Source organism: Pipistrellus hanaki, assembly GCF_964339955.1.
Source record: "Pipistrellus hanaki genome assembly, chromosome: 1".
NCBI classification, from domain to species: Eukaryota; Metazoa; Chordata; class Mammalia; order Chiroptera; family Vespertilionidae; genus Pipistrellus; species Pipistrellus hanaki.
Window position 1 is genome coordinate 61,707,734 of NC_140503.1, and position 24,554 is coordinate 61,732,287.

Consider the following 24,554-nt stretch of genomic DNA (forward strand, 5'->3'; position numbering starts at 1 on the left):
TGTTGTTTAATTCCACTATTATCACCTACCTCCAAACCCTTGACCTTGGGGATGGGGGGTGGGGTCAGGGACAAGGTGCTTGATGAAAAGATACTAAGTTGATAAAATTATCTGCCCTGATTTAATTACTGGTAGATAACTCCCACACACTCATTTCAGAACTCCTGTACATTTTAAAAGGTGCCTACTACTGACTGCTTTCACCCAAAAGATGACATGAGTACAATAGCGCTTCAGGCACTCTCTGGAGCAGTGGGCGGAGCGCGCGGGCTCTGCTCTCTGCCTTCGTGGGTTTGGAGCCTGGATCTGCCCCTCATTAGCTAGACAGGGGTGGGCAACAGCAGGTCTACAGTTGAGCCCACAAACGTTGGTTTGTGTGTTATTGTTTATTGTATTGCAACACTAGTCCTACTTTTGCCAGCTCCTATATAAATAATCTTAGGCAAGTTACTTGGCATTTCTGTCCTATGGGAGGATGGCAATTATAGTCCCACTTTGTAGGAATGCTGTATGTATTAAACGGGATAATATATATGAAGGGCTAGGCACGGTGCCTGGCATGTAACAGACCATTAGCGGACAATTATTTGAACGCAGGTCTTATCAATCAATAACTCCCAAACACTGCTTCACAGATAGTCATTACCTGCAGTTGAGTAACATCACAGAAAACATTCCAAAAGCCACGTTCCTGGACTCAATTCAGGTGTCGTGATCGAGGTGACAGCCAGGATCTGGAGCACCCGCAGCAGGTTTTTCAGGATATTCGCTTTCAGAAGCCGCTGTCTCGCTCCCTCACCTTTAGCCCCGCCCACTTTCCCACAGCCCAGCACGGACCGGGCCTGCTTCTCACGCCTCCTGCTGCGCTTTCCCAGGAGCGGGCTCTCAACGCTTCTAAACTAAAAACCTCAGGTGGAAATACTTGCACGCAAGCTCCATTCTCTTATTTCTAATCCTCAGGAGGCTCAATAGTCTCTTTCCCACTTCTTCCCAGATTCCTTTGATAGTCTTCCAGGCAGCAGTGTAAAGGTGAGAACAAAGTCTCCACCCCGAGGAGAGAAGGCAAAGGCTGACAGAGGGGTAGGAGGCAGCCAATGCCGTCTTTTCATCCTTGTTCCAAGGGGAAGAACTTTTTCAAAGCTTTTGCATTTTCTTTTTTCTAGGCCTGGCCCCAGGACCAGCAGCACTGTAGCATTTTTTTTTTTTTTTTTTTGAGAAACATTGATTTGTTGTACCACTTATTTATGCCTACATTGGTTCATTCTTGTGTGTGCCCTGACCAGGGATCGAACCTCTAACCTTGGCGTAGCAGGATGACGCAATAACCCACTGAGCTACCCAGCCAGGGCAAAACATTTGCATGCTCAAAAGGTGGTTATTTCCAGGTAGTAGGATATAGGCATTTAGCATTTTTTAAATGATTTTCTGCATTTTCCCCATTGTCTACAATGACTATTATCTTTCCTATACGATTCTTTGGGGTCTTCTCTAATTTCAAAAGCAGTCTGTGCTCAATGCAAAAACACTTGGGAAGCCTCCTCAGTCACGTCATGTGAAGATAACAGCTATTAACATTTTGGCATATGTCTTTCCAGACTTTTTTCCTACGTAGAGATGCTTCATTTTTGTGATCTGGGGGAAAAGTAAACATTTAAGAGACAAAGCCTTGGGTCTTTAGTGTTCAATTTTATTTCTGGTTTTAAAGAGCATCTAACAGTGTGGAAACGCTCCCAACGCAGGGGCCACCCATGCACTCCCCCAGCCAGGACTGGGGTCCAGGCTCCAGCTCCCCCCTCCCCCACATCAGCTATCGGCGTTCTCCCTCCATCCCTGGAGACCTGGGACAGAAGAGGGCCCCCAGGGAGAGGAAACATTGGGGCTGAGGGGCGCTGTGAGGATTGGGCTCAGACACAGCTGCCTTTGTTAGCCTTAGGGTGTGTGGGGGTCCGGTAGCATGCTCAGACACTATAAGAGGGCATGGAGAGGGGCTCCTGGTCTCCTCTCTGGCCTCACCCATTCCCGGGCAAGCCCTACAGCACCCCTTCTTGCTAGGCTCGGGGCGCTGCCTGTAGAAGCTGGGCACACTGTAGCCTGTGTTATCCGGGAGGCCTTGCTGTGACCTGGTCAGCTGCACTTTACTTCGGGCCTAAGCAGGGTTGGTAAGCAGGAAGGTGACCTGAGAGTGTCCCACTGCCTCCCACCATAGGGCTTAGGTCCTGACTGAACCAACCCCGTACCTCACCTAGAGGGGAACAGCACAATGGTACCTCTGTGAGGAGGGGCAAACCTGGGCCTCCAGGCCAGAAACACCTCAACGCATGCGCTTAGGCAGGAGGGCAGCTCGGTCGGGAGAGTACTAGCAGGGGCCCACAGGGCGAGATATACTCTCCAACTCCTCTCCACACCCATGGTAACCATGGAAACATAACCACCCCCTCCTGCCAGCTGCCTGGGTTTAGACAACCAGGCTGGCCCACCTCCACCCCGCCAAGGCCTAAACTGAGGAGACCAGACAGACTGGCCACAGAGTGGCTGCAGGAAGAACTGGGATTGCGGGATTTGGTCAGTCCAGACTTCCAGCACAGCGTGGGAAGACTACCACAGGAGCCTCCACCCTTCGCTGCCTGGGCTGGGGTCAGATGGGGCCAGGTTAGCCAGCAGAGCCAGCCGCGTGGCCCCGGTGCCCTCTGCCTGGGGCTAACAGCTACTGTGGGGCAGCAGCCCTTGCTGCAGCAGCAGAAGCCTCTGGGACTCGCTGAGGGGGCTTTCTGGCTGCTGCTCCTCCTGCCTGGGCTGCTCAGCTAGCCCTCCAGGGCTGAGGATGTACCGATAGTCACTGGGGGTGCCCCCCACTGCCCCTACGCCACTGCCATTCTCGGCCCCGCCACCGGCCTGGTCCCCACCAGGCAACTCCCGGCTGCCTTCCTCAGCAGGCTCCTCGGCGCCCTCGAGGTTGATGTACAAGGGGTCCCGGCTGGTGGACAGCACGGACAGGTGGCCCAGAATGTTTTCCAGCTCCATTCGCAGGCAGGTGAAGCTTGGGCGCTGCTTGGGGTCGGCACTCCAGCACTGATACATGAGCTCATACCTGGGGCAGACGGAAGGGTGAGGGGAGGTGGTCAGGAGCCTGAAGAAAGGGGAAAGGTGGTCCTTCCCTCAAAAGCAGAAGCCCCCTTAGTCATACAAAACCAGCATCTTAAAAATTTTATTTAAGCCGAAACCGGTTTGGCTCAGTGGATAGAGTGTCGGTCTGCGGACTGAAAGGTCCCGGGTTCGATTCCGGTCAAGGGCACGTACATTGGTTGCGGGCACATCCCCAGTAGGGGGTGCGCAAGAGGCAGCTGGTGGATGTTTCCCTCTCATCGACATTTCTAGCTCTCTATCTCTCTCCCTTCCTCTCTGTAAAAAAATAATTAATAAAATATACTTTAAAAATTTTATTTAAAAATTTTTTTTATTTAACATCTTCATATAGCCCTAGCTGGTTAGGCTCAGTCAATAGAGTGTCGGCTTGCAGACTGAAGGGTCCAGGGTTCGATTCTTGGTTGCAGGCTCCTCCCCAACCCAGGCCCTGATCAGGGCTCATGCAAGAGGCAACCAATCGATGTGTTTCTCTCAGATTGATATTTCTCTCTATCTTTCCCTCTCTCTCCCACTCTCGCTAAAATTCAATGGAAAAATATCCTTGGGTGAGGATTAAAAGCAAACAAATAAAAACACCTTCATGTATAGGGCTTACCATGTGTCAGGAACTCTTCTAAGTAGTTTATATTTATTATTATTATTTTTTTTATGCAAGAGGTTTTCAATTCTTCGTGTTTTTTATATATTTTTAAGTATTTATTTCAGAGAGGAAGGGAGGGGGGAGAGAGAGAGAGAGAGAGAGAGAGAGAGAGAGAGAGAAAAGAAACATTCATGATGAGAGAGAGTCATGGATTGGCTGCCTCCTGCACGTACCCTGCTGGGGATCGAACCCACAACCCGGGCATGTGCCCTTCACCGGGAATCAAACCATGACTTCCTGGTTCCTAGGTTGATGCTCAAACTCTGAGCTATGCCGGCTGGGCTATATTTATTATTTAATTACCACCCTATGAAATAAGTGATCCTACTTTACCAATGTGGAAATTGGGCACAGAGAGGTTAAGGACCTGGACGAAGGTCACACAGGTGGAAAGTAATGAAGCTGCAATTGGGAGCCGGGTGGGTTGGCCCCAGAGCCCCTCCTATTCAGGCTTGGGAGGAAGTTCTAAGAGTTTTTGTCCGGTAGAACACAGCCAGGAATGTAGACTGGGCAGCCACATTTTGTCCTAAATCCTCACCCATTCAGGCAGTCTTAAATCTCTTTGTTCAGGAATACCTTTGAGAATCTGAGAAAAGCTTCCAGCCCTCTTCACTTTTGACACACAATTTCAGGAACCTTACAGGCTCCCTGAGGCCTTACCCTGTGCCTAGGGCATGCCTCAGGCTGAGGAGGAAAAAAGAGGGGGGAAAAAACACACACACACACACACAAAAAAACACTAAGGGGAAGGGGCTGAGACCAGATTAGTGGGAGACAACAAATGCCTGACTCTCTGGCTGTTTCCACAATAAAGTTCCGGACACTACCCACACACCCGCCTTCCTGACAGGGCCCCCGATGATGGGGGGCGGGGGCCATGCCAGACACCGAGTAGGCCGTGGGAATGGTGCAGGGCCACGGGTCCGTGGCCAGGCTGGGACACACTGTCAGAGCTTTGCCAGGAGCCAACTGGCGCCTGTCCACCAGGCTGCTGGTGGGAGGCCAGCACCCGCCCACCCTCTATTGACAACATGAGCTCCAGGCCCGGAGACTGAGCCAGGGCTGGTCCCCACTGCCCAGCAGACGCTCTGCAGCTCCAGAGGCCTAGGCAGGCTGCCCCCAAGGGGCAACCCGACCTTCCTGCCCTGAGCTCTGCTGAATGAATAGGGGGGTAGGGCCGGGTTCATGACTCAGATTTCTCTCTCACACAGTCCAGGCTCAGGGCCCGGACCCACTGCCTAGAGAAAGAAAGAGGACCTTGCCATTCAGGCTGAATCTTCTCTACCCGTCCATGTTCTTGGACTGCTAGAGGTCCAACTCCACAGCAAGAAATAGAGTAATCCTCCTCTCCCCCTACGAGGAAAAGATTATCTTTAACCCCATTTCGTAGTTGAGGGACTGGCGTTGAAGAGGTTAAGTAATATGATCAAAGTCACACAGCTATTAAGCGGATGAATTGAGGCTTGAACCTAGACCTCTGTCATTTTAGAACAGGTGCTTCTTAAACATGATGCTAGCCCTAGCTGGTTTGGCTCAGCGGACAGAGCATCAGCCTGAGGACTGAAGGGTCCCAGGTTCGATTCTGGCCAAGGGCACATGCCTGGGTTGCAGACTCAATCCCCAGTAGGGCATGCAGGAGACAGCCAATCAATGATTCTCTCTCATCATTGATATTTCTATCTCTCCCTCTCCCTTCCTCTCTTAAAAAAAAAAAAAAAAAAAAATACATTTAAAAGGGAAAAAAAAAGCTGCTATGACTTGTCTGCTCTAGTGTTATCCCCTCACCCCATGTAAGCCAGGGTCTTCCTGGGCCCCCAGAGGACCTCTCACTAGTACCAGTGGGAGGGAGTCCCCTCACTCCCTCAGAGGCCAAAACAAGAAAGGAACCCAACCTCCTCCCGCAGGGAATGTGACAGATAAGCAGTTTCCCGGCCTGTGCAGCCCTCTCTGGGGAGGGCGCTCGCCCGCCAGGAGCTTTCCGCACACTGGCTGGGCTGCGCAGGAGGCGGAGGGGGCAAAGCGACAGGGAAACCCGCACTGACTGCGGCTCAGGCCTGTAACTCTGCCTTCCGGGCTCCTGGTTCTTCCTGGAAGCTGGGGAAAGCAGAGTAACAGAGAAAGGCTAGAGCAAGAAAGATGAGGTGGGCCTTAACCGGTTTGGCTCAGTGGATAGAGCATCTGCCTGCAGACCGAAGGATCCCTGGTTCAATTCCGCTCAAGGGCATGTACCTTGGTTGTGGGCACATCCCCAGTGGGGGGCTGCAGGAGGCAGCTGAATCAATGTTTCTAACTCTCTATCCTTCTCCCTCTCCCTTCCTCTCTGTAAAAAATCAATAAAATATATATATTTTTTTAAAAAAGAAATATGAGATGGGAAAGGAGGAAAGAAAGGAAACAAGAGGGGTGGAAGATAAAAAAAGAAGTTTAGGGTAAAGGTCAGTCTTCCCTGAACAAAAAGGACATTTCTAAAAAAAAAAAAAAAATTCCCGTTGCTTCAGAACCCCCTTCCCGGCACTTACACCTCCTCCGTACAGTCCGGAGGCTGTTTCAGGCGGTTCCCGCCGATGAGGTAGTTGTAAATCTCCGCGTTCTCGATGCCGGCATAGGGCGTCTGTCCGCGCGTCATGATCTCCCACATGGTCACCCCAAAGGCCCACTGGGACAGAGGGGAGAGGAGGAGAGGTGTCACAGGCTTCCTGCGCCAGGCAGAGCCCGGGGGCTCGGGGGGCTCACACAGCCAGCCCAGGCCCAGAGCGCCGACCGGGCCGGGCCGGAGGGTCCGCCCACACACTAGCCCTCACCACGGGCGTCCGCACCGAGCTCCCTGCGCCACCAGACCCACCACGTCACTGTGCACCGTGTACAGGTTGTCCGCCAGGCTCTCCAGGGCCAGCCACTTGACAGGCAGTTTGGAGGCACAGCCCTGACGGTAATAATCCCCGCTGTAGATCTTCCGAGAGAGTCCAAAGTCGGCCACACACACCGTCATGTCTTCCGCCAGCCTGTGAGGAGGATTGAAGGGTGGAGTCGGGCTGGCAGCCTCACCAAAGCCAGGGCATCTCTGTTCCCAAGCTGTCTCTTTGCACAGCAGTTACTGCCCCAGGCAAGAGCCGCCCGTTAGCCAGCACCAGCCACTCCCTCCCACCGGGAATTCACATACGTACATGCAGTTCCGAGCAGCCAGGTCTCGGTGAATAAAGTTCCGGGAGCTCAGGTACTCCATGCCACAGGCAATGTCCACCATGAACCGAATCAGGGTCTGCAGGGGCAGGATCTGGTGGGCAGACAGAGCAGGCTCAGGTTGGATCTGTCCGGCCAGTCTGGGCAGGATACATGGGGATCCGTGGCCAGAAAGCCTAGACTCTCCTTGGAATGACTTAAAGGAAGGGGACGGAGGGGCTTCCCAAAGCAAGGAAGCTTTGGCAAACCTTCCAGAGCGCCCAGGAGTCAAGACTGCCCCGATCTGGGGCCTCACAGGTCTCTTCTCGTAGAAAAGTCCTTGCCCCGCCTAACATTCCCAGCAAGGATGAAAGAGTCAAACTCAGGGCCCGCCTTCTCCCACCCAGCTCACCTGCCCTCCCCACCCCGACAGCCTCTTCCCCAGGGTCTCTGTCCCTCCCTGACTCCTGGCCACCTCCCCCCCCGCACTCACAAAGGGGTTCTCGCCGATCCGCGAGGCGAGCAGGAAGGCGTGCAGGTCCCCGTGCTTCATGAAGGGCAGGATGACCATGGGGATGGGGAGGCGGCCTTTGGCCCTGCTGCGCAGGCTGACCCCTGGGAAGAGGGGAGAGTGGGCAGCGGGGCACACCATCGTCAGAGGATGGCTCAGGTGTCTGCGCGAGCCCTTCCCTGCTGGGTCCTGTCTCTACCCTGACTCTGCTACCTCTTCCCCACAAGCTCCATGCTGGCTGGTGACTACCTAGGATGAACCGTGGCGGCCCCGGATCTCCGGGCCGTCTTCTCTGTCTTCCTCCTTTGGGGCAGGACCTGGAGTCTGATCACACCTCAGCCAGGGCCTCCTGGCCGCTTTGCCATCTGCTCACTAACCAGGGGAGTCTGGCCTCCCCTCCCACAGGCTGCCCTCCCGCCGCACTGTGTGCCCGCCTCCCCTGAGAAGCTCACCCACAAGCTTGGCCACATGCGGGTGGTCGAACTCCTTCATGCACGCCGCTTCCCGGAGGAACTCTTCAATGTCGCTCGAGGCGATGATGTCCGCTGGGGGGAAAGGGTGGGAGGGAGGGACGGAGGAAGCTATGGCCCCATTCTGACCCAAGGCTCCTAGGCCTTGTCTTTCAGATGTCCTGGGCTTCCCAGGGGCAGGAGAAACCCTGCTATCGGAGTGGTGCTTCCGAAGTTTCTCCACTTGCTAATGCTTTTCACTGGACAGCCCAGTAGCTCAACCAACCACAGCTCTCATCCCTCTGAGGGAGCTGACAGCAAAGAGCAAAGGCTGAGGCATGGATGTGTGTGGGTTCATGTCTGTGAATTATTCACGCGGCATCCCAGTCAGTGCCAACTCCTCTTGGGAAGTCTGAGGGCCCAGCAGAGCCTGCTTCAGGGCCGGCCACCCCTCTCACCCTCCCACGTGGTGCCTTCACGCCCCACGCACTGTTCTCCACTCACCTTTCAGCATCTTTACAGCCACTTTCACAAAGGAGCCATCCTCCTGCTTCAGCTGGGCCTCCCGCACTGAGCCAAACTCCCCTACAAGCCAACCCAAATGATGGTGAGTCCCCTCACCCTCCTGCCCTCCGCCGCACCCCTCCCAGGGGTACAAACTCATAGACTCTGGGGCTATCGGCGGAGGCTCCCTCTTCCGCAGCCAAAGCAAAGTATGCTCGGAGTAACTCCTGATCAGCACTCCTCATCCCCGGCTACCATTCCCTCAAGAATCCCACACTCAGGAGTTTATAAGCGTATCCTGTTTACAGGAGCCAACCGAAATCCACACCCTCAATGTGACGGGAGCAACCAAGCACGCCCAGACAGGGTAACCTCCGCTCACGCCGACCCCTGCCCGGGCCCCAGATACCTTTGCCCAACATCCGGCCCAGCGTGAACTGCTGCTCCGGGATGAGCACATCCTCCAGCTTGTCCCTCAGCTCATCACTGATGCCCAGGCTCTCCACTGTCGGGGAGGGGGTGGTGAGGAAGGAGCGGGACCTCCCTGGTTCCCAATCCCAAACCCACACCCAGCGTGCCTCCTACACCCGACTCCCCCCCGGGGCAGACACGAGCTCTCCCACGGCCAGAACGGCAGCCTCCACAGGGTGAGGGCCGCGTGTCTTTTCCATGCCGGGTCCTCGGCCCTCACCCAGGTTCAGACACACAGGCCAAATGGACGAACTAGGAGAAGGAACACAGGTAGGGACACCCGACAGCCCACTCTTCCCTCGAATGGTTCCCGCCACTCACGCGTGGCCTCAATGCGCTCGGGCCTTTCCCGGTTGAAGGACCGGGCTGCCCGGAAGTGGACAGCTGGCTCTCCTCCGGCCATGACGCTGTCAAAGGCTTGCCTAAAGGGAAACCCGGGGCGTGGGGTCAGCCCCAAGGCCCGCAGTCATCACCTTCCCCTCCCTGTGTCCCCAGCTCTTACCCGAAACGTGTCTCCTTCCGCCTCTTTCGAAGCAGGATGAGGGCCAGGGCAGCGGCCGTCACCAGGGCCGTCAGCACGCCCAGGACCACCGGCACCCAGGACGTTCGGCTGTGCGGGGGGCCGTGCTGGCCTGCGGGAGACAGCGGCATGAGGTAGGCTGGCGCCAAGGAGTCCCTTTAAAACTTTCTGACGATGGCCGTCCGGCCTGGACAAGAGATTCCCTTAAATCAGTGGTCGGCAAACTCATTAGTCAACGGAGCCAAATATCAACAGTACAATGACTGAAATTTCTTTTGAGAGCCAGATTTTTTAAACTTAAACTATATAGGTAGGTACACTGTTATTAACTTAATTAGGGTACGTGGTATTTTGTGGAAGAGTCACGCTCAAGGGGCCAAAGAGCCGCATGTGGCTCGTGAGCCGTGGTTTGCCGACCACGGCCTTACACCCGAGTAGAAAAAGGCTGCAAAGGAAGACCTGGGAGTTCCTACCCTGTGAGTGGCAGGCCCTGGTATTGGGCTCTAAAGCACAACCAGAGAAGGAGATCTAGCTTAAATGTCAACCCTAGCCTCAGCTGCTTGACTTGAGTCTTTGGGGCTGTTGGGAGGCAAGGTGCTGCCCGCCCCCTAGGGCGCCCTTGAAGGCCCCCATCCTGCCCCCTCTCTGGATGGGCCTCACCTGCATGGTCATGAGAAGAGACCACCAGTGGCTGACTCCAGGGCCCACAGCCAACGGCATTGGACACGCACACGCGCACAACCAGGTCCTTCTGAGGATCCCAGACGGTCAAGTTGGCCCAGGTCCCTTCCACCATCAGTTCACCCTGCAGCCAAGAAAAGCCCCCATCCCACACTGAGTCAGAAAAAAGGCTCCCAGGGGGCCCAGGGGCAGAAAAAGGTCTCAAGGTCTCGCCAGAACAGGGGAGCCTAGGGCCACTGCGGGGACCTTATCACATTCCTGGTACAGGCGGCAGAGGCCTCTCTCCCAAACAAACAAGGCTCAGTCCCGGAGCGCAGGGGTGGGGGATGGGAGGGAACTGGGCTGCGGATAAAAGGCCTTATCTGGGCCCTCCCCCCAGTTGGTGAAGAAATGTGCTTCCTGCTTTACATACAAAGTAGCCAATGGATGCAACCCTAACAGGAAACACAATCCAATAAGAGGGGCAGCCTGCAGGGAGGGTGGGAGGAGCAGGCTTCCAGGGTGGGGGAGGCCCAGCCCACGGCTCCCAGGCCTACCAAGGACAGCCATTCCGAAGCCAAAGGCCCTGGAGCCCTCAGGGGCGGTTCTGTTCACCTAGAGAGGGAGGCTCGGGTCTTCTTCCCTTACCCGGGTGCCTTCCCTTACCTGGGTGCCTTCCCTTACCTGGGTGCCGTTGTCTTGAACCCAGGACAGTTTATAGGGTCCCAGAGGGCTTTCGGAAGGGCCCTCGGCGATCACTTCTTCCCACTCCAGGATGAGACCTGCGTCTGTGCGGATAGCGTGGAGGTTCTGGGGAGCGCTGGCCGGGGCTGGGCCCAAAAAGAGAAGGTTGCTAAGAGCCTGCCCTTCCCACCATCACCATCCCACGGAGCCAACTCCCACAAACTCAGCAGTTACGAGATCAGCAGGCGGGGGAGAGCTTGTCTCCCAGTCCTCACTGCTTCGCCCATGTCCTGGGGAGGAGGCTTAGCAAGGGCAGCACCCTGCTAGGCAGAGTGTCCTCTGAGTACTCCCCTGTCACAGTCCAGCCAGCCTCCTGGCGTTGCTCAGGAGCTCCAAACAAGTTCCCGCCATGGGGTCTTTGCACTCCTCGTGCCCTCTTCCTGCAGTGATATTCCCCCAGCATGGCTCCTTCCTTAGCAATTCCTAAGCCACCCTGGGCCCTCTCTGTATCTGATCCTATCTACTTTGCTCCTCGGTCCACTCACTAGAACTAGAGCCACATGGGATGGGGGTAAGATTTATCTAGTTCATAAGTTTGCCGCTGGCACTCAGTGTTTGCCAACAGATGCAAAAAGCTTGCTCTCTGGTAGCTCCTCTTCCAGGCAACTCCATCCAGAACTGGAGCTGACGAGGTCCTTCCCCCACTCCAGCCCTGACCGGCCACTCTGCTCCGGAAGTCCCTTACCTAGACCCTTTGTCCGAAAGGGCACCCAGTCGGCGTATGGAGAAGGCCCCAAGGCATTGGCACAGCGCACCCTGAGGCTGTAGTTGGTAGCAGGTGCCAGGTCGCGGAGAAGGCAGGTAAAAGGTGGCACAGGGACCACGACAGCCAGGACCTCCCAGCCTCCTGGGGCCTGCGTCACCTAGAGAAAAGCAGAGAACTAATAATGGAGAGGGAGACCAAAGGTGGGAGAGGTATGCGGATAGGTGGGGAGACTTGAGCTAATGCCTCCTCTAAGTCTATCACAAACACTTGTCACCCACCCCTTCCCACCAGCCCCCCTCCAATACCACACCAGGTTCCACACCGCACGCCACGCCTTTGCAAATGCTGTTCCCTTTGTTTAGAATGACCTGCTCTTCCTAGCAAAGTCCAACTCGTCCTTTCAGACAACTCAGACACCACTTTCTCTGTGAAAGCCTTTCCCGGGTATTCCAGAAAATTCACGCCCCTTTGTGCATATCTTTGTTAGAGTAGTCACCACTTGTTGGTGTGCCAGCCAGCTCACAAGCTCAGAGCTTCTCAAGGGCAGAGTAGCTGGGAGCCTAGGGACATCGTGAACCAGGCCTTCACCTGCCATTTTGGGAGCCCGTGGCAACAGCACAAATGGAGATCCTTATGGCTAAATATTTAAATGTTATAAATCAGCCCTGACTGGTTTGGCTCAGTGGATAGAGCGTCAGCCTTCAGACTGAAGGGTCCCAGGTTCGATTCTGGTCAAGGACATGTACCTTGGTTGCAGGCACATCCCCAGTGGGGGGAGTGCGGGAGGCAACTGATGGATGTTTCTCTCTCTCATCAATGTTTCTAGCTCTCTATCCCTCTTCCTTCCTCAACGTAAGAAAAACCCTTCCAGACACCCCAAGTGAAAAATCAATAAAATATATATTTTTAAAGTAAATGTTATAAAACAGCTAACAAATTATTAAATAAAGTATTTCTTAATATACTGACAAAAAAAAGCTTCAAATCAACCTGGAAGGTCAGGTTGACATTTATATATAATCCTCCAAACCTTTGGACTCCCAAGCCAGAATGCAGTGGCACAAGATCTGTACAGTGAGGGGTATCAGGCGCATGGGTGTGGAAATACTGCCTGCGTGCCCACCCCCCATAAATGGCTGCCCTTGGACATGGAGGTGCACACACCATACCCTCCCAAGGGTGCAGCAAGGAAGGGTGCAGCCCATACAGGTCCGGGAGCAGACTTGCCATAAGACAAGAAATCCTGAGTGTCTAGGATATGGTATGCTGTGGGGAGAGGAGGAGGAGTTGTCCTCATGATCTATATAGACATGCCCCACTTGCCCAGGAGGAGGGGGTGAAGGGGTGCGGCTAAAGGAGGGCCAGAGAGGGGTCCTCTAAATGGAGGAGCCCAGAGCAAGGGCCTCTCCTGGGGGAACTGCCTCAAACAGTTTCAAAAGTGCTCATTACCTTTAAAAAAAAGAATAATAACTTTATTCATTTACTTATTTTGTTAATCCTCACCCAAGGATATTTTTTCCATTGATTTTTAGGGAGAGTAGAAGAGAGAAAGGTAGAGAGAAGCATGGATGTGAGAGAAACACACTGATTGGTTGCCTCCTGCAAGAGCCCCATCCAGGCCTGGGCCGGGGAGGAGCACCAAAATCGAACCCGGGACCCTGTGGTCAGCAGGCCGAGGCTCTACCCACTGGACCAAACTGGCTAAGGCTCATTACCTTTTGCGTAAACATCTGAAAGTAAACCTGCATCACCGCTTGTTTTCAGGATCACCTTACCCAGGTTTTCCACTCTCTGGGGCTTAGAATCCCTCCTAGTCCCCTTGTTCCCTTTGGCACAACTGAGGGGGAGGGGGTGAGGCATGAGAGTGCAGTTATCAGATAAATCAAAGGTTTGGGTTTTCGTCAACGTAAGAAAAACCCTTCCAGACACCCCAAATCTACTCTAGCGATTTGCTTTCCAGCCTGAGGAATGCATGAATTTCAGCCAGCCTGCAGAGTCACACGGTTGCAGGAGCACCCTATGATAACAGGTAAGGGAACAACAACGCTTAACTAGAGCTGGAGGCCACACCCCATGGGCAAGTCTAGCGTATCTACTGTGATACCACTGTCCACCCAGACGGCCAGAAGGAGCTCGGCATGGCCAGGAGAGCCTGGCCCACCCTCTCCGTTTACCTGGACTGTACAGGACTGAAGCACAGCTCTGCCATCAGCACCCGGCGTCCAGGCCACACTAGCATTGCTGCTGGAGAGCTTGGTCACGGTGATGTTGAAGGGGGCTGCGGGCAGTGCTGTGGATGGAACGCAGAGTCAGTGCCCTGGAGTTCGGTGCCCAGGAAGGATGTGAGAGAAGGGGACAAAAGGTATGGGCGTCAAGCCTTGAGTCCCTCCCTAGGATCTGCCCCAGGACCACAGTAATAGGCAGGCCAAGCCACCAGCAGGAGACAGATGCTCACACCCAGGAATGTGCCTAGGCTGTGGCGAGAGGCTACCTCTCCCGGAACTGGGCTCTGTCTGATCAAGGAAAGAGATAAGATCATGGGGTGGGGGCCGGGCGGGAGGTTTGGGGAGAGCAAGTCGCTGCAGCCGCAGCCCACTCCCTCCCTCTGTGCAAACCAGCGCTTTGGGTCTCCTCTGTCATCCTGCCAGGCGTTCCCCCGCCCCCGCTCCGCCACATGGGGCTGGCAGAAACACGGTTGGGCATGAGCCTTGACCATCTCCTGCTGGCTCCCTCTCTCCCTCCTCCCAAGCGCTCTGCTTCACGATGGGAAATCTGCTGTGACGTCAGGTTTCTATTCTCATTTCAGCCTCAGCAGGGTCTCAGGTCCCACAAGGAATGGAGCTGTGCCAATTAACCCCTCATCCTCAGCTCCCAGCAGGACTGAGAAGAGCTGGAACACCAGATGATTCTGCCTTCCCCCACGGGGGGGAAGGGGGGGGAACGGGGGGGGGGGGTGTCCTGAAAAGGCCCTGCCTCACCTACCCCTCTCCCACCAGCCCTCCTACCTTGGAGCCGGACCGTGGCTGGGCGGGAAGAGGCCAGGCCCTTCCGGTTGTGAGCTTCACAGGAGAACACAGTGCTCTGGGTCACCCCTGGGGCCAGAAAACCTCAGTCAGCCCCCTCCCACCTGCCAAGCAGCAACTCCCATTCAGCCCGGGATCGGGATCTGGAAGGTGGCCACTTAGGCAAGAAGACCTTCCAGCTACAGGAAGGGGCTAGAGAGTGGGGTAGGCAGAGGGAACAGGGGACTGTGGAGTTTTATGAGCCTGGGGCTCGGTCTTCTCATCTCCCTGACGGGAGACCGTGAGGACCCAATGACGTCAAGTGCAGAGCACACAGTAAGCGCTGGAGAAATGCTATCCCATCCCTCCCACCTGCAGCCCGGCTCCCGAGGAGACAGCACAGGACTGCCTCCCTTCCTCACTCCTTCGCTGGCATTCCAGAGCCCCTCTGTTTGCTCTGCCTGCGGCTGCTGTGTTTGCAGATGCTTGGCCCTGCGATGGCTCTCAGCTCCTCGTGCAGGTGTCTGTCTCTCATCCCTTGGGGGCTGGACAGATGGTTTCTATTTCTCTTGTTTTTCCCTCCATCCCCTGTGGTGCCTAGCAGTGTGGCGTGTGGAGGAGGAGCTCAGGGAGTGCTTATTTTCAGGCTGGCTGCTGGAGGGTCCCAGCCACCCACACCTCCAGAGAACTGAATCCCAACCTCCCTCCTCATCTGCTCCAGCCCAGCGACTCCCAAACAAGACCTGCCCTTGTTTCCCACAGGTCCCGCCGTCCGCCTCGTCTCAAGATCCCTAGGACTGAGGGGCTCGGCAGAGCAGAGCCTGCCCCGCGGCGGAGGAGAGGGCAGGGGAGCCAGGGGCCTTTCCTGCCAGTGCGCGACACGGAGCTCAGACAACAATCTCTCTGGGCCAGTTCAAGCCTCCACCAGAGCCGGTTTCACAGATAAGTGAGCTCACAGGCACGTGAGGCATGTGCCCAGGGATCTTCCCGGCCAGGTGGATGTGCAGGTGAGCCTGCCACAGGGTAACGGGCGGAGGTATGCGCAGATACAGTTGTTTAGGAAAACAATGCGAGGGCCATTAGGAGAGGAGGCCCTGCATTTTTGGTGCCGGCCTCCCCTCCCCATTTCCCTTCCCCCTGCCGCTCCCTGCTCCGCAGCCTGAGACAGTCTTCTAGGCACGTCTGCCAGACACTCCTCCCAGCTCTGCGTGGGCTAGTCCCTGGCTCCATTTCTGGGGAGGACGGAGGGGTGGAGGAAGAATGGACGCCCCTGTTCCCTCCCAATTCATCTCCCAGGGCCAGCTGTTCCCAGCCTGCACCGTGGAGAGCCAGGGAGAGAGGCCCAGCATCCTCCGTAAGCACACACGGCAGGATCGCCGCCCACGGGCCCACCAGCTGGCCCCGCACACCTGACCCATGAGCTCAGCAATGGCGCAGCTCCCATACCCGGCACCAGGGTTTGCTCCGGACACTCACAGCAGCAAACAGGGACTGGAGCAGATGTGAACTCTGCCAGCCCCACCGCCCCCGCTCAGAAGCCCTCCGGAGGTGGCTCACCTGTTACGTTTAAAACAGAAGGGGAGGGAAAGGGGCCCCCAATCTTGGTGCCTCCTCTCCACCAGATAATGGTGACAGGCTCGGGGGGACCCACCGCCTCACAAGACAGCTGGAAGGAGGCGTTGGGCGGCACGGCCAGGTCTTTGGGCTCCACGGTGAAGAACGGCACACCTAGGAGAGGAGGAGCAGGGAGTGAGCCTTGCCACCTCAGCTTCCAACGGCCCGCCCCGCAGGTTTGCCCGTGGAAGCCCCCGCTGCGCAAGCGCCCACAGCCCCGATGGCTGGGTCTCCTGTACAACGGAGCCCGGCTTGACAGGAGAGCTCTTCTTTGACCCTCCCCCCCCCCCCCAGGAGTATTGCTCATGCTGTCCCCTCGGGCATGGCAGATTCCCCACTCCCAGACCTTCGCTGCCAGTCCCTCTCTGAACAAGCAAGGGGGCAGAGGGTGGGGAGTGGGGAGAAGGGCAGAGAGGGAGAAGTGGGCGGGAGCTTGAGCTGAGGGCTGCTGGCAGGACCCAGATCCAGTTCAGAGCCCTTTGTTACTTTCTTAGTCACTTTGTTTTCCTGGGCTGAAAAGCTCTGAGCTCCCACAGCTGCGGATCCGTCCTCCCCGCCCCCCTCCCTTTCCCCTTCTGCCCTGGCCACTTGGCAGAACAGGGTCCAGCCCCAGATGGGTGCTTGAGGCTGTTGTTCAGGCAACTGAAACTGACTTGCATCCCATCCGCGGGGGGTCCTAGTTGCCCCTCTGGTTCTCAAATACCCAGATGCCAGGGGGTAAGATCCTGCGATGTGTGCAGGGGGTGGGCCTGGAGCCTGGTACAGCCAGGCAGCTTTCTTCCATTGAGCTTTCTTCTCCAGAGCTGTGGCCACCGGCACACAGCCACGTGCCCCCTCACCTTCTACCGTGAGCCACACGGGTGGGGAGATCTCGGTTTTGCCCCCATCTTCCACCTCGCACCAGTACCGGCCTGCATCAGAGCGCTCCACTGACTTCAGGCTGTGGAAACAGGACACCAGGCTCACCTCCCGAGGTCAAGGGGGGCAGCTCTGCCGGGCAGACTCAATGGGCTCAGCCCGCCCTCACTTCTGGAAGTTTCCACAGGTGGCCAAATGAAGAAACCACCGACCTCTGGGCATCAGCATTTGCCCCCAGCTCCCAGTGTCCCCGGGCTGGCATCCCACCCCTCCCCCCGCAGTCCTGCACCTGAGGAAGCCGATCCAGTGCTGCTCGCTGACTGAGACGTACATCTGATTCAAGCCCTGGACCATAGCCCCGTCCTTCATCCACAGTATGTCAGGATCCTCCATCCCCTCCACACTGCAGTTGAGACTCACCGGCTGCCCCTGAGACACTGTCAGCTTCACCGGGGCTCCCATGAGCTTCAGGCCTGCGAGGTGAGGTGGGAAGGAGAATGCTCAGCCCGCTTGGGAGGTGCCCCATTTCCGCACAGATCCCCATCCTCTTCTAGAACCTGGCTTGTGTCAGGGGGCTCGCTCCCAGCCGACGGCTGAGGCAGCAGAGGCAGGGCGGCGTGGAAGGGCCTTAGACCTGGGCTGTGGGAAGGGGCGTGACAGACTCCCCATTTCTGCCACCGCCGAGGTCCCCCATGGCTAAGGAGGCGGTCTCTCCCCCAGGCCTCCCCCGAACCAAAAAGGAGCCAAGCCAGGCTGAAGCAGTGGGTGTTCCCACATACCTGGGGCAGGTGCTGCCTTGTGACTGACTGCTGTGCCCAGCCAGTTCCCCACCCAAGGCGTCAGCCCAGACCTGCACTGCAGCTGGCACCCCACCCCGGCAAGTGAAAGGAGGCTGAGGAAGGGAAGGAGGAAGGAGGGGGTGCTCCCCCGAAGTGGAGAACATATGGCTGCAAAACCACGTCAGATCAAACACATGGCAGCCTTCCTGGCAGCCGCCTGCTCTATTAATACCTGAATGTGTGCAGGGGCGGGTGCTGGGAAGGTAGGAGGTGGGGGGGGGGCCTGAACGGGGAGCCCGAGACCCCTGAACTACTGTCACACCAACAGAAGCCGCCTCTGAGCACGACCCTGTGTGCGTGCACGCGCACTCGCACCTCCTAGGTGTTTTTAGACAGAGAAAGCGTATCCGAAACCCAGTCCTGCCTCTTCCTGCCCTCTGCTGTGTGCCTCTAGACAAATGCTAAACTCTCTGAGACGCACACCTTTCAGATACTGGCCACTCTCTCCCTTCCCTCCCCTGAGAGGCAGAGTGCGCTCTCAAGAGAAGGTGCCAGCTGGGTGGCTGCTGCGCTGGCGTGTGTTTCTTCCTTAACCCTCAATCTGTCAGGATCAGTCACCGGACAGGAAGGGCCACCTCCCACACCCACAGCCGCGCAGCAGTCCCAGGGGTGTGTGGTGTAAACTTGAAGATCCAGAGTGCTGCAGGGGGCACTCCAGTCAGATGCCTCCGTGGCTATTTGGGAAAACAAGGCTAACCCCAAAAAGACTAGCACCCTCGCCCCTGCCGTCCCCTCCAACATCCCCGGCTCCGGGAGGCTCAGTGGGCGCAGGAACCAGAGTATGCCCTGGCATTTTCTGCGCCCCGGCACCCTCCCGGCCCCTGCACAGGAGTGGCACCTCTTGGGTGCTCAGCCCCAGCCCCTGCCGTTTCAGAGAGAGAGAGAGAGAGAAACCTCGGTGTGTGGGGCGGGCAGGATGGGGTCCCCAGAACCGGGAGGGGAGAGCAAACCACTGGGAACATGGAGGGGGGAGAGTCCGGCTGCAAACGCCCCTGCTAGCTAGCACACGGCCCCACGCCCCTCCTTCCCACCCCACCGGAGGAGCCCCGGACCAGAGAAAGTTGGGGGTGGGCGCCCCGAGATCCAACCGCGAACACAGCGCTGCGCCCCAGCCCAGCCCCCCAGCCTAGGCCTTCCAGCGGGGTCCCCCACCCAAACCCCCGGCCCGCCCAGGCCCCGCTCCCACCCCGGCCGCGCCCCCCGCCGCCCGGCCCCCGCCGCCCCCCGCGCCGGCGCCTACCTTCGGCCACGGGCTCGGGGAGCAGCAGAGCGGCCAGACCCGCCAGCAGCGGCAGCGGCGGGAGCCCCGACCGCCCCATGCTCCGCCTCAGCGCCATCGGCGGCGCCGCCGCACCATGCCGGGCCGGGCCCGCAGCGGCCGGAGGAGGGGGAGGAGGGGGAGGAGGAGGGCCGGGAGGAGGGTCCCGGGGGCGGGGGCCGGGGGCGGGGCTGCAGCCCGGGCCGGAGACCCGCGCCGGGGCGGGAAGCGGCGGCCTGGGTCGGCGGCGCGGGGTCGGCGGGGCTGCTCCGGGGCCACCGCGCTCCTTCCACGGCCGTCGCCGCCGTCGCCGCCGCCGCTGATTCATGTCCTCGGAGCCGCCGCCTCCTCCCGGCCTCCCGCCCGCCCCGGAGCTGGCGCCGCCCCCCGCGGCCCCGGCCGCTCGCAGCCCAACCTGGCGGCTGCCATCCCGGCCCCGGCCTCCGGGGGACCCGCACCCCCGGCCCCCCAGCCCGGGCGCCGGACCAGGCTCCGATGGGGCCCCGGGATGGGCACCCGGCCACGCCCCTCCTTCCCCCAAATGCGAAATACACTCCAGGATCTTTTCAAACCCCGAACTCCAGGTCCTTCCCCCGAAAGCCTTGCTAGAAAGAAGCCTCCACCACGTCTCAACTTCTGCCCGGACTCTGATGGCGAATCCCAGCACCTGCCTCTCGGGACAGAGCATCCCGATGCCCCGACACACACCGCCAGCCTCAGCCTGCAGCCCTCCCGCCGCGGCCACGCTGTCGTGACTCAGTGACTCAGGGCTCCCACCGCCGGATCCACCGGGACCCCTCCGTGCTGCTTCCAGTGCCTTCCCCCCAAACCCCCAGTCCATGCTCCACTCCCCACCGCCGCAGCTCCGAGACCCGGGAGCTCTCCCAGCTCTTCTTGCTAAGCCTCGGGCTTCCTCTGCCAGCCAAAGCCCAGCAGCCACCTCTTGTCTTTCTCCTTAAATTGCTTCCTCAGCTTCTAGCTACCCCTCTAGGCAGGGCATGTTAGGAAAGTTGGCTGTACTAGTACAATATCCAATAAAACATTCGTTATCATTATTATTTTTTAATATATTTTATTGATTTTTTTACAGAGAGGAAGAGAGAGTGATAGAGAGCTAGAAACATCGATGAGAGAGAAACACCAATCAGCTGCCTCCTGCACACCCCCCACTGGGGATGTGCCCGCAACCAGGGTACATGCCCTTGACTGGAATCGAACCTGGGACCTTCCAGTCCTCAGACCGAGGCTCTATCTACTGAGCCAAACCGGTTTTGGCTGACATTCGTTATTGTTAGTAGAGCGCCTGGCACACAGTAGGCGCTCTGTAAATAAGCAGGCGGATGCCGGTTAAGGCATTTCCTCAGAGCTTGGCCTGTCCCACAACCAGTCACCACCGGGCTGTGCCCACGGACAGCCTGTGGGGCAGACAGAGCTGGTTCCAAATCCAGGTTACCGGGTGCTCGCCTTCCCTCGCCCCGGCCTCTGCTCGGGCCCTGGCGCCTGCTCCAGAGGGCCCTCCCCGGAGCTCCGGGGCGGGAGGCGGGACCAGACACTGAGCCCCCTGTTTTTCGCAGCCTCATTGGATCTTTCCAGGGGTTCGCCTTCTGAGCCGCCGGAGCCTGCCTCTTCCTCACTTGGCCCCATTAGTGCTTGTGTATTAATTACTGTGATACCAACCGCGGTGCTGGAGGCAGCCTCCGACCCCGTTGGGGGCGCCCCCAGGCGGCAGCACAGAGAGAGACGCCGGAAGCGCAGGGGCTGAGTCTTGGGTTTAGCTGAGCACTCTACCAGTTTTCTTGGGCACTGTGGTTAGCTCCAGGGCCCTTTCTAAAGGGGGGGGGGGGGGGGGGGGAATTGTTCGGCTCCAGAATCCACAGACTCTCTCTCTCTCTCTCTATATATATATATATATAAATAATTGATTTTTTACAGAGAGGAAGGGAGAGAGGGATAGAGAGCTAGAAACATCGACCAGCTGCCTCCTGCACACCCCCCACTGGGGATGTGCCCCCAACCAAGGTATATGCCCTTGACTGGAATCAAACCCGGGACCTTTCAGTCCACAGGCCAATGCTCTATCCACTGAGCCAAACCAGTTTCAGCCAGAATCCATAGATTCTGAGCTTGGGCCGAAACCAGATTCGGAAGGGCTGCCATAGGGCAATGTGGCTGCTGCAGGCCTGCACTCGATTGAGTACTTGTCACTTCTCAGGCTCTCCCCCCCACCTCTCCTCTCCTGGGGACTACACATTTGCAGTGGAAGAAAGCCTCCTTTTATTGACTCTGCCTGATGTGGGAAAGACCCTTCCTAGAGAATGTTAAACACAACCTTCCACTTCCTTCACTGCCCTCCCCGCCATTTCCTGAACGCTGACAAAGAATCCCAGCCCAAGGGCCTTCATTTCCTACCCGTCAAAATGGGCTTCTCGGACACGTCATGGGTGCTGTTCCATTCTTTTCTCAGAGCCTTGTCCGACTTCCTACCTCAGCTGCCGACGGGAGGCATACCACTGTCCCCCTCCAGCAGCGCACTTTCCATGTGGGGCCAGGAGCCCTGAGTTCCTGCTTCCTCTACCCCTACTTCAGAAGCCCTCTCAATTCTCAGAATTTCTACTTGCAGGGTAGGGCAGACTATAGGGCCCTGGTCTTCAGAGTTCCCAGATCCAATAGGGTGCTTGCCTTCCTGAGCCCTCACACCCATTCTTACCTATCCCCCCCCCATCTCTCTCCCTCTCTCTCTCTCTCTCTCTCTCTCTCTCTCTCTCTCTCTCTCTCTCTCTCTCTTTCGTAGAGAACACACTTTAAGAGTCTGCAAGCAGGTGTGATTTTGTGGCAGAGGTGCGTAGGTGGGTGAGAGGGTGTGCATTGTGATATATGAGGGAGGCTGTGCATTTATGCAAACTCTAAATGTGACTGACACTTTGTGGGTGGATGGGAGAAAGTGTGTGTGTGAGAGAGAGAGGGAGAGAGAGAGAGAAAGAGCAAGAGCGCTCGCGACTGGAGGAGGTTGGCTGCCTATGCCTGCAAAAATCTCCCTTCCTTTCAAAAACGCATTGCTTGGAAGGAAACTAATCAAATCAACAGGAAATGTGTTTGACCTAATGCAGGAGCAGCTGTCCCAGCAATTCCTGTCCTCAGAGCGGAACAGGGGCCCTATGATCGATCCCTGGGGAGTAGGAAGGGGCTGCCAGGGAGAGGAAGGGCCTAAACAGTCCCTTATACATAGAGCTAGGTTGGACCCTGGCATTTCCCTACTCAGGTGAATTAAGTATCTGCCCACTCTCTGCCTTCTCAGGAAGCAGCTGCTTCATCGTTTTCAGAGTTTGGGGCGGGGGCGGGGGCGGGGGGACAGTACACCAAGAGGATACAAGATGATACCAAAACCGGGTTGGCTCAGTGGATAGAGCGTCGGCCTGCGGACTGAAGGGTCCCGGGTTCAATTCCGGTCAAGGGCATGTACCTTGGTTGCGGGCACATCCCCAGTAGGGGGTGTGCAAGAGGCAACTGATCGATGTTTCTCTCTATTCCTCTTCCTTCCTCTCTGTAAAAAAATCAATAAAATATATTTTTTTTAAAAAGAAAAAAGACAAAGATGATACAAGGTGAGCCTTGGAGTCCTGGTGGTTTGCCCAGCCCTGTGATCAAGGACCTACTCTTTTCCAACCACCGGTGAAAGAGGGGAGAGTTGAGAAGTTTCCCTGAAGGAATGGGGTCTGCTGGAGGGGGACAGTGGTATGCCTCCCGTCGGCAGCTATGCACCTCATCATCTTAGAGAAACAGGGACCTGTGCCGGTGGGGCTTGGGGGACAAGGACCTGCATGTATGATTCCGGGTGGTGGGGACTGTCGCTGCGCCAGCTAAATACACCTTGCCTGAAATTCCTAAGCCAAAAACAATGCCGCTCCTGGCCAAAGATGAAGCAGAAAGGTAACTTCCTAGAAGAAACCAGACTTTGATTCATAATCATAGGGGACTTTCAGATAATCAGATTTCACCCCAAAAGCAGATTTAGGAAGTAGGAAGAGAGCAATAAGTTTGGGGTTTCTGAACCAGCAGATGAGTCCAAATGTGTGAAAGAACAAAACTTGTCCTCTTCAAAATTTCACGTAGGGATGGCAGAATTTCACCTAAAGAGGAAGTGTTTCAGGTGTGAGTGTGTGTGTGTCTGTGTGTCGGTGTGTCTAAATGCCCCATATCTGGTCTGGCTGGTGTGGCTCAGTTGGTTGGCCTGTTCCCAGTACAACAAAAGGTGGCAAGTTTGATTCTTGGTCAGAGCACATATCCAGGGTTTGATCCTGGCTTGGGTGCCTACAGGAGGCAATTTGATGTTCCTCTCTCTCTCTCTCTTTTCCTCTTTCTCAAATCAATAAAAATATCCTCGGGTAAGGATTTAAACAAAATTATATCTGGCTGTCTGTATTTCTCTTGGTCCTCTTTAATTGCAGCCTGGCAACTGAAGCATTTCTGACTCTATATTTATAAAAAATGTTTTTAAAGTTTTTATTTATTGATTTGAGAGAAAGAGAAACATCAATTTGTTATTCCACCCATTCATGCACTCACAGGTTGATTCCTGCACGTGTCCTAAACGCAGATCGAACCTGAAAGCTTAGCAAATCAGAAGGATCCACCAACCTACTGAGCTACATGGCCAGGACTTTCTGGAGTTTTTAAAAGCAGATCTCAGCTATATAATTGCAGCTGTAAATATAATATTACACTACATATCTGTAACAGATTGTAAAAAAAAACTCTCCACATATAGATTCAGATGGTTATATGTAGAAATGTTTATAAATATGAGTATATATAACAGTATATACTGATATTTCCATTGTTACCTGAGAAGGGTCAAAAAGGAAGACACCCCCATTGCAATAAGCATATCACCTAAATCTTTGTTTCTAATACCATTTTCTTTTTTTTTCTTTTTTCTTTTTTTTTTTTTTATCAATCTTTATTGTTCATATTATTACAAAGGTTCCTCATTTCTTCCCCCCTCCACCAGGTTCCCACCCCACCCTCTGCCCCCTCCCCATCCCCCATTGTCCTCACCCATAGGTGCAGTTTATGTTCAGTCTCTTCCTCCCTCCCTTTCCCCGATAGTAAATCCCTTTTCAGATAGTAAATCTGTTACTTAGCATTTTCTCATATCAATAATACCTCCACATGCCCAATGATACACTTCACACAAAAGACATTTCCAAGTAGGTCAACCAGCCTCATCCAGGCCCCACCCAAGGCACTCACAGATCAACACCCCAGCGCTATACTAACTCAACACATCCAGATCTAAGCCTTCATCACTTGATTCAGCAGACCCTCAAGTTCCCGCAAAAGTTTCCAGCCATGTCTGAGAGGCAGCCGTGGGCAGGGACAGGCGAGGAGCGAGCTGTTTCGGGCCTGGCTGCTCCGGGCCTGGCCTCTGTTGCTCTGGTTCGTTCCACAACCAGCTGCTCCGGGTCTGGTCACTGC

At 56.1% G+C, this 24,554-nt stretch overlaps 1 protein-coding gene across 2 annotated transcripts; it reads right to left on the reverse strand.

Moving 5' to 3' along the window:
• Positions 1-1,648: 1,648 nt before the first annotated feature.
• TYRO3 (TYRO3 protein tyrosine kinase) lies at positions 1,649-19,466 on the reverse strand. Of its 2 annotated transcripts, none has more exons than XM_084904549.1 (19): positions 19,062-19,466; positions 17,272-17,455; positions 16,964-17,064; positions 16,068-16,238; positions 14,514-14,600; positions 13,683-13,798; positions 11,488-11,665; positions 10,743-10,888; positions 10,059-10,203; positions 9,381-9,510; positions 9,200-9,300; positions 8,817-8,912; positions 8,408-8,488; positions 7,907-7,999; positions 7,437-7,558; positions 6,949-7,058; positions 6,627-6,786; positions 6,304-6,440; positions 1,649-3,088 (listed from the first exon to the last, which is right to left on the reverse strand). In XM_084904549.1, exons 1-19 carry the CDS (start codon positions 19,405-19,407, stop codon positions 2,698-2,700), a joined length of 2,895 nt encoding a protein of 964 aa, XP_084760675.1. In that variant the 5' UTR covers positions 19,408-19,466; the 3' UTR covers positions 1,649-2,697. The 2 variants fall into 2 exon arrangements, with proteins under 2 accessions (XP_084760675.1, XP_084760676.1); XM_084904550.1 differs by lacking the exon at positions 19,062-19,466 and adding an exon at positions 17,762-17,827.
• Between the last annotated feature and the right edge of the window lie 5,088 nt (positions 19,467-24,554).

Excerpts from the sequence above, each read along its gene's own strand:
- TYRO3 (XM_084904549.1), bottom strand. The coding sequence starts at position 19,407 with ATGAATCAGCGGCGGCGGCGACGGCGGCGACGGCCGTGGAAGGAGCGC. Across the intron at positions 10,889-11,487 it reads CTTTCGGACAAAGGGTCTAG|CCCCGGCCAGCGCTCCCCAG; the intron begins GTAAGGGACTTC and ends TTTTGGGCCCAG. Across the intron at positions 6,441-6,626 it reads ACACGGTGCACAGTGACGTG|TGGGCCTTTGGGGTGACCAT; the intron begins GTGGGTCTGGTG and ends CCTCTGTCCCAG.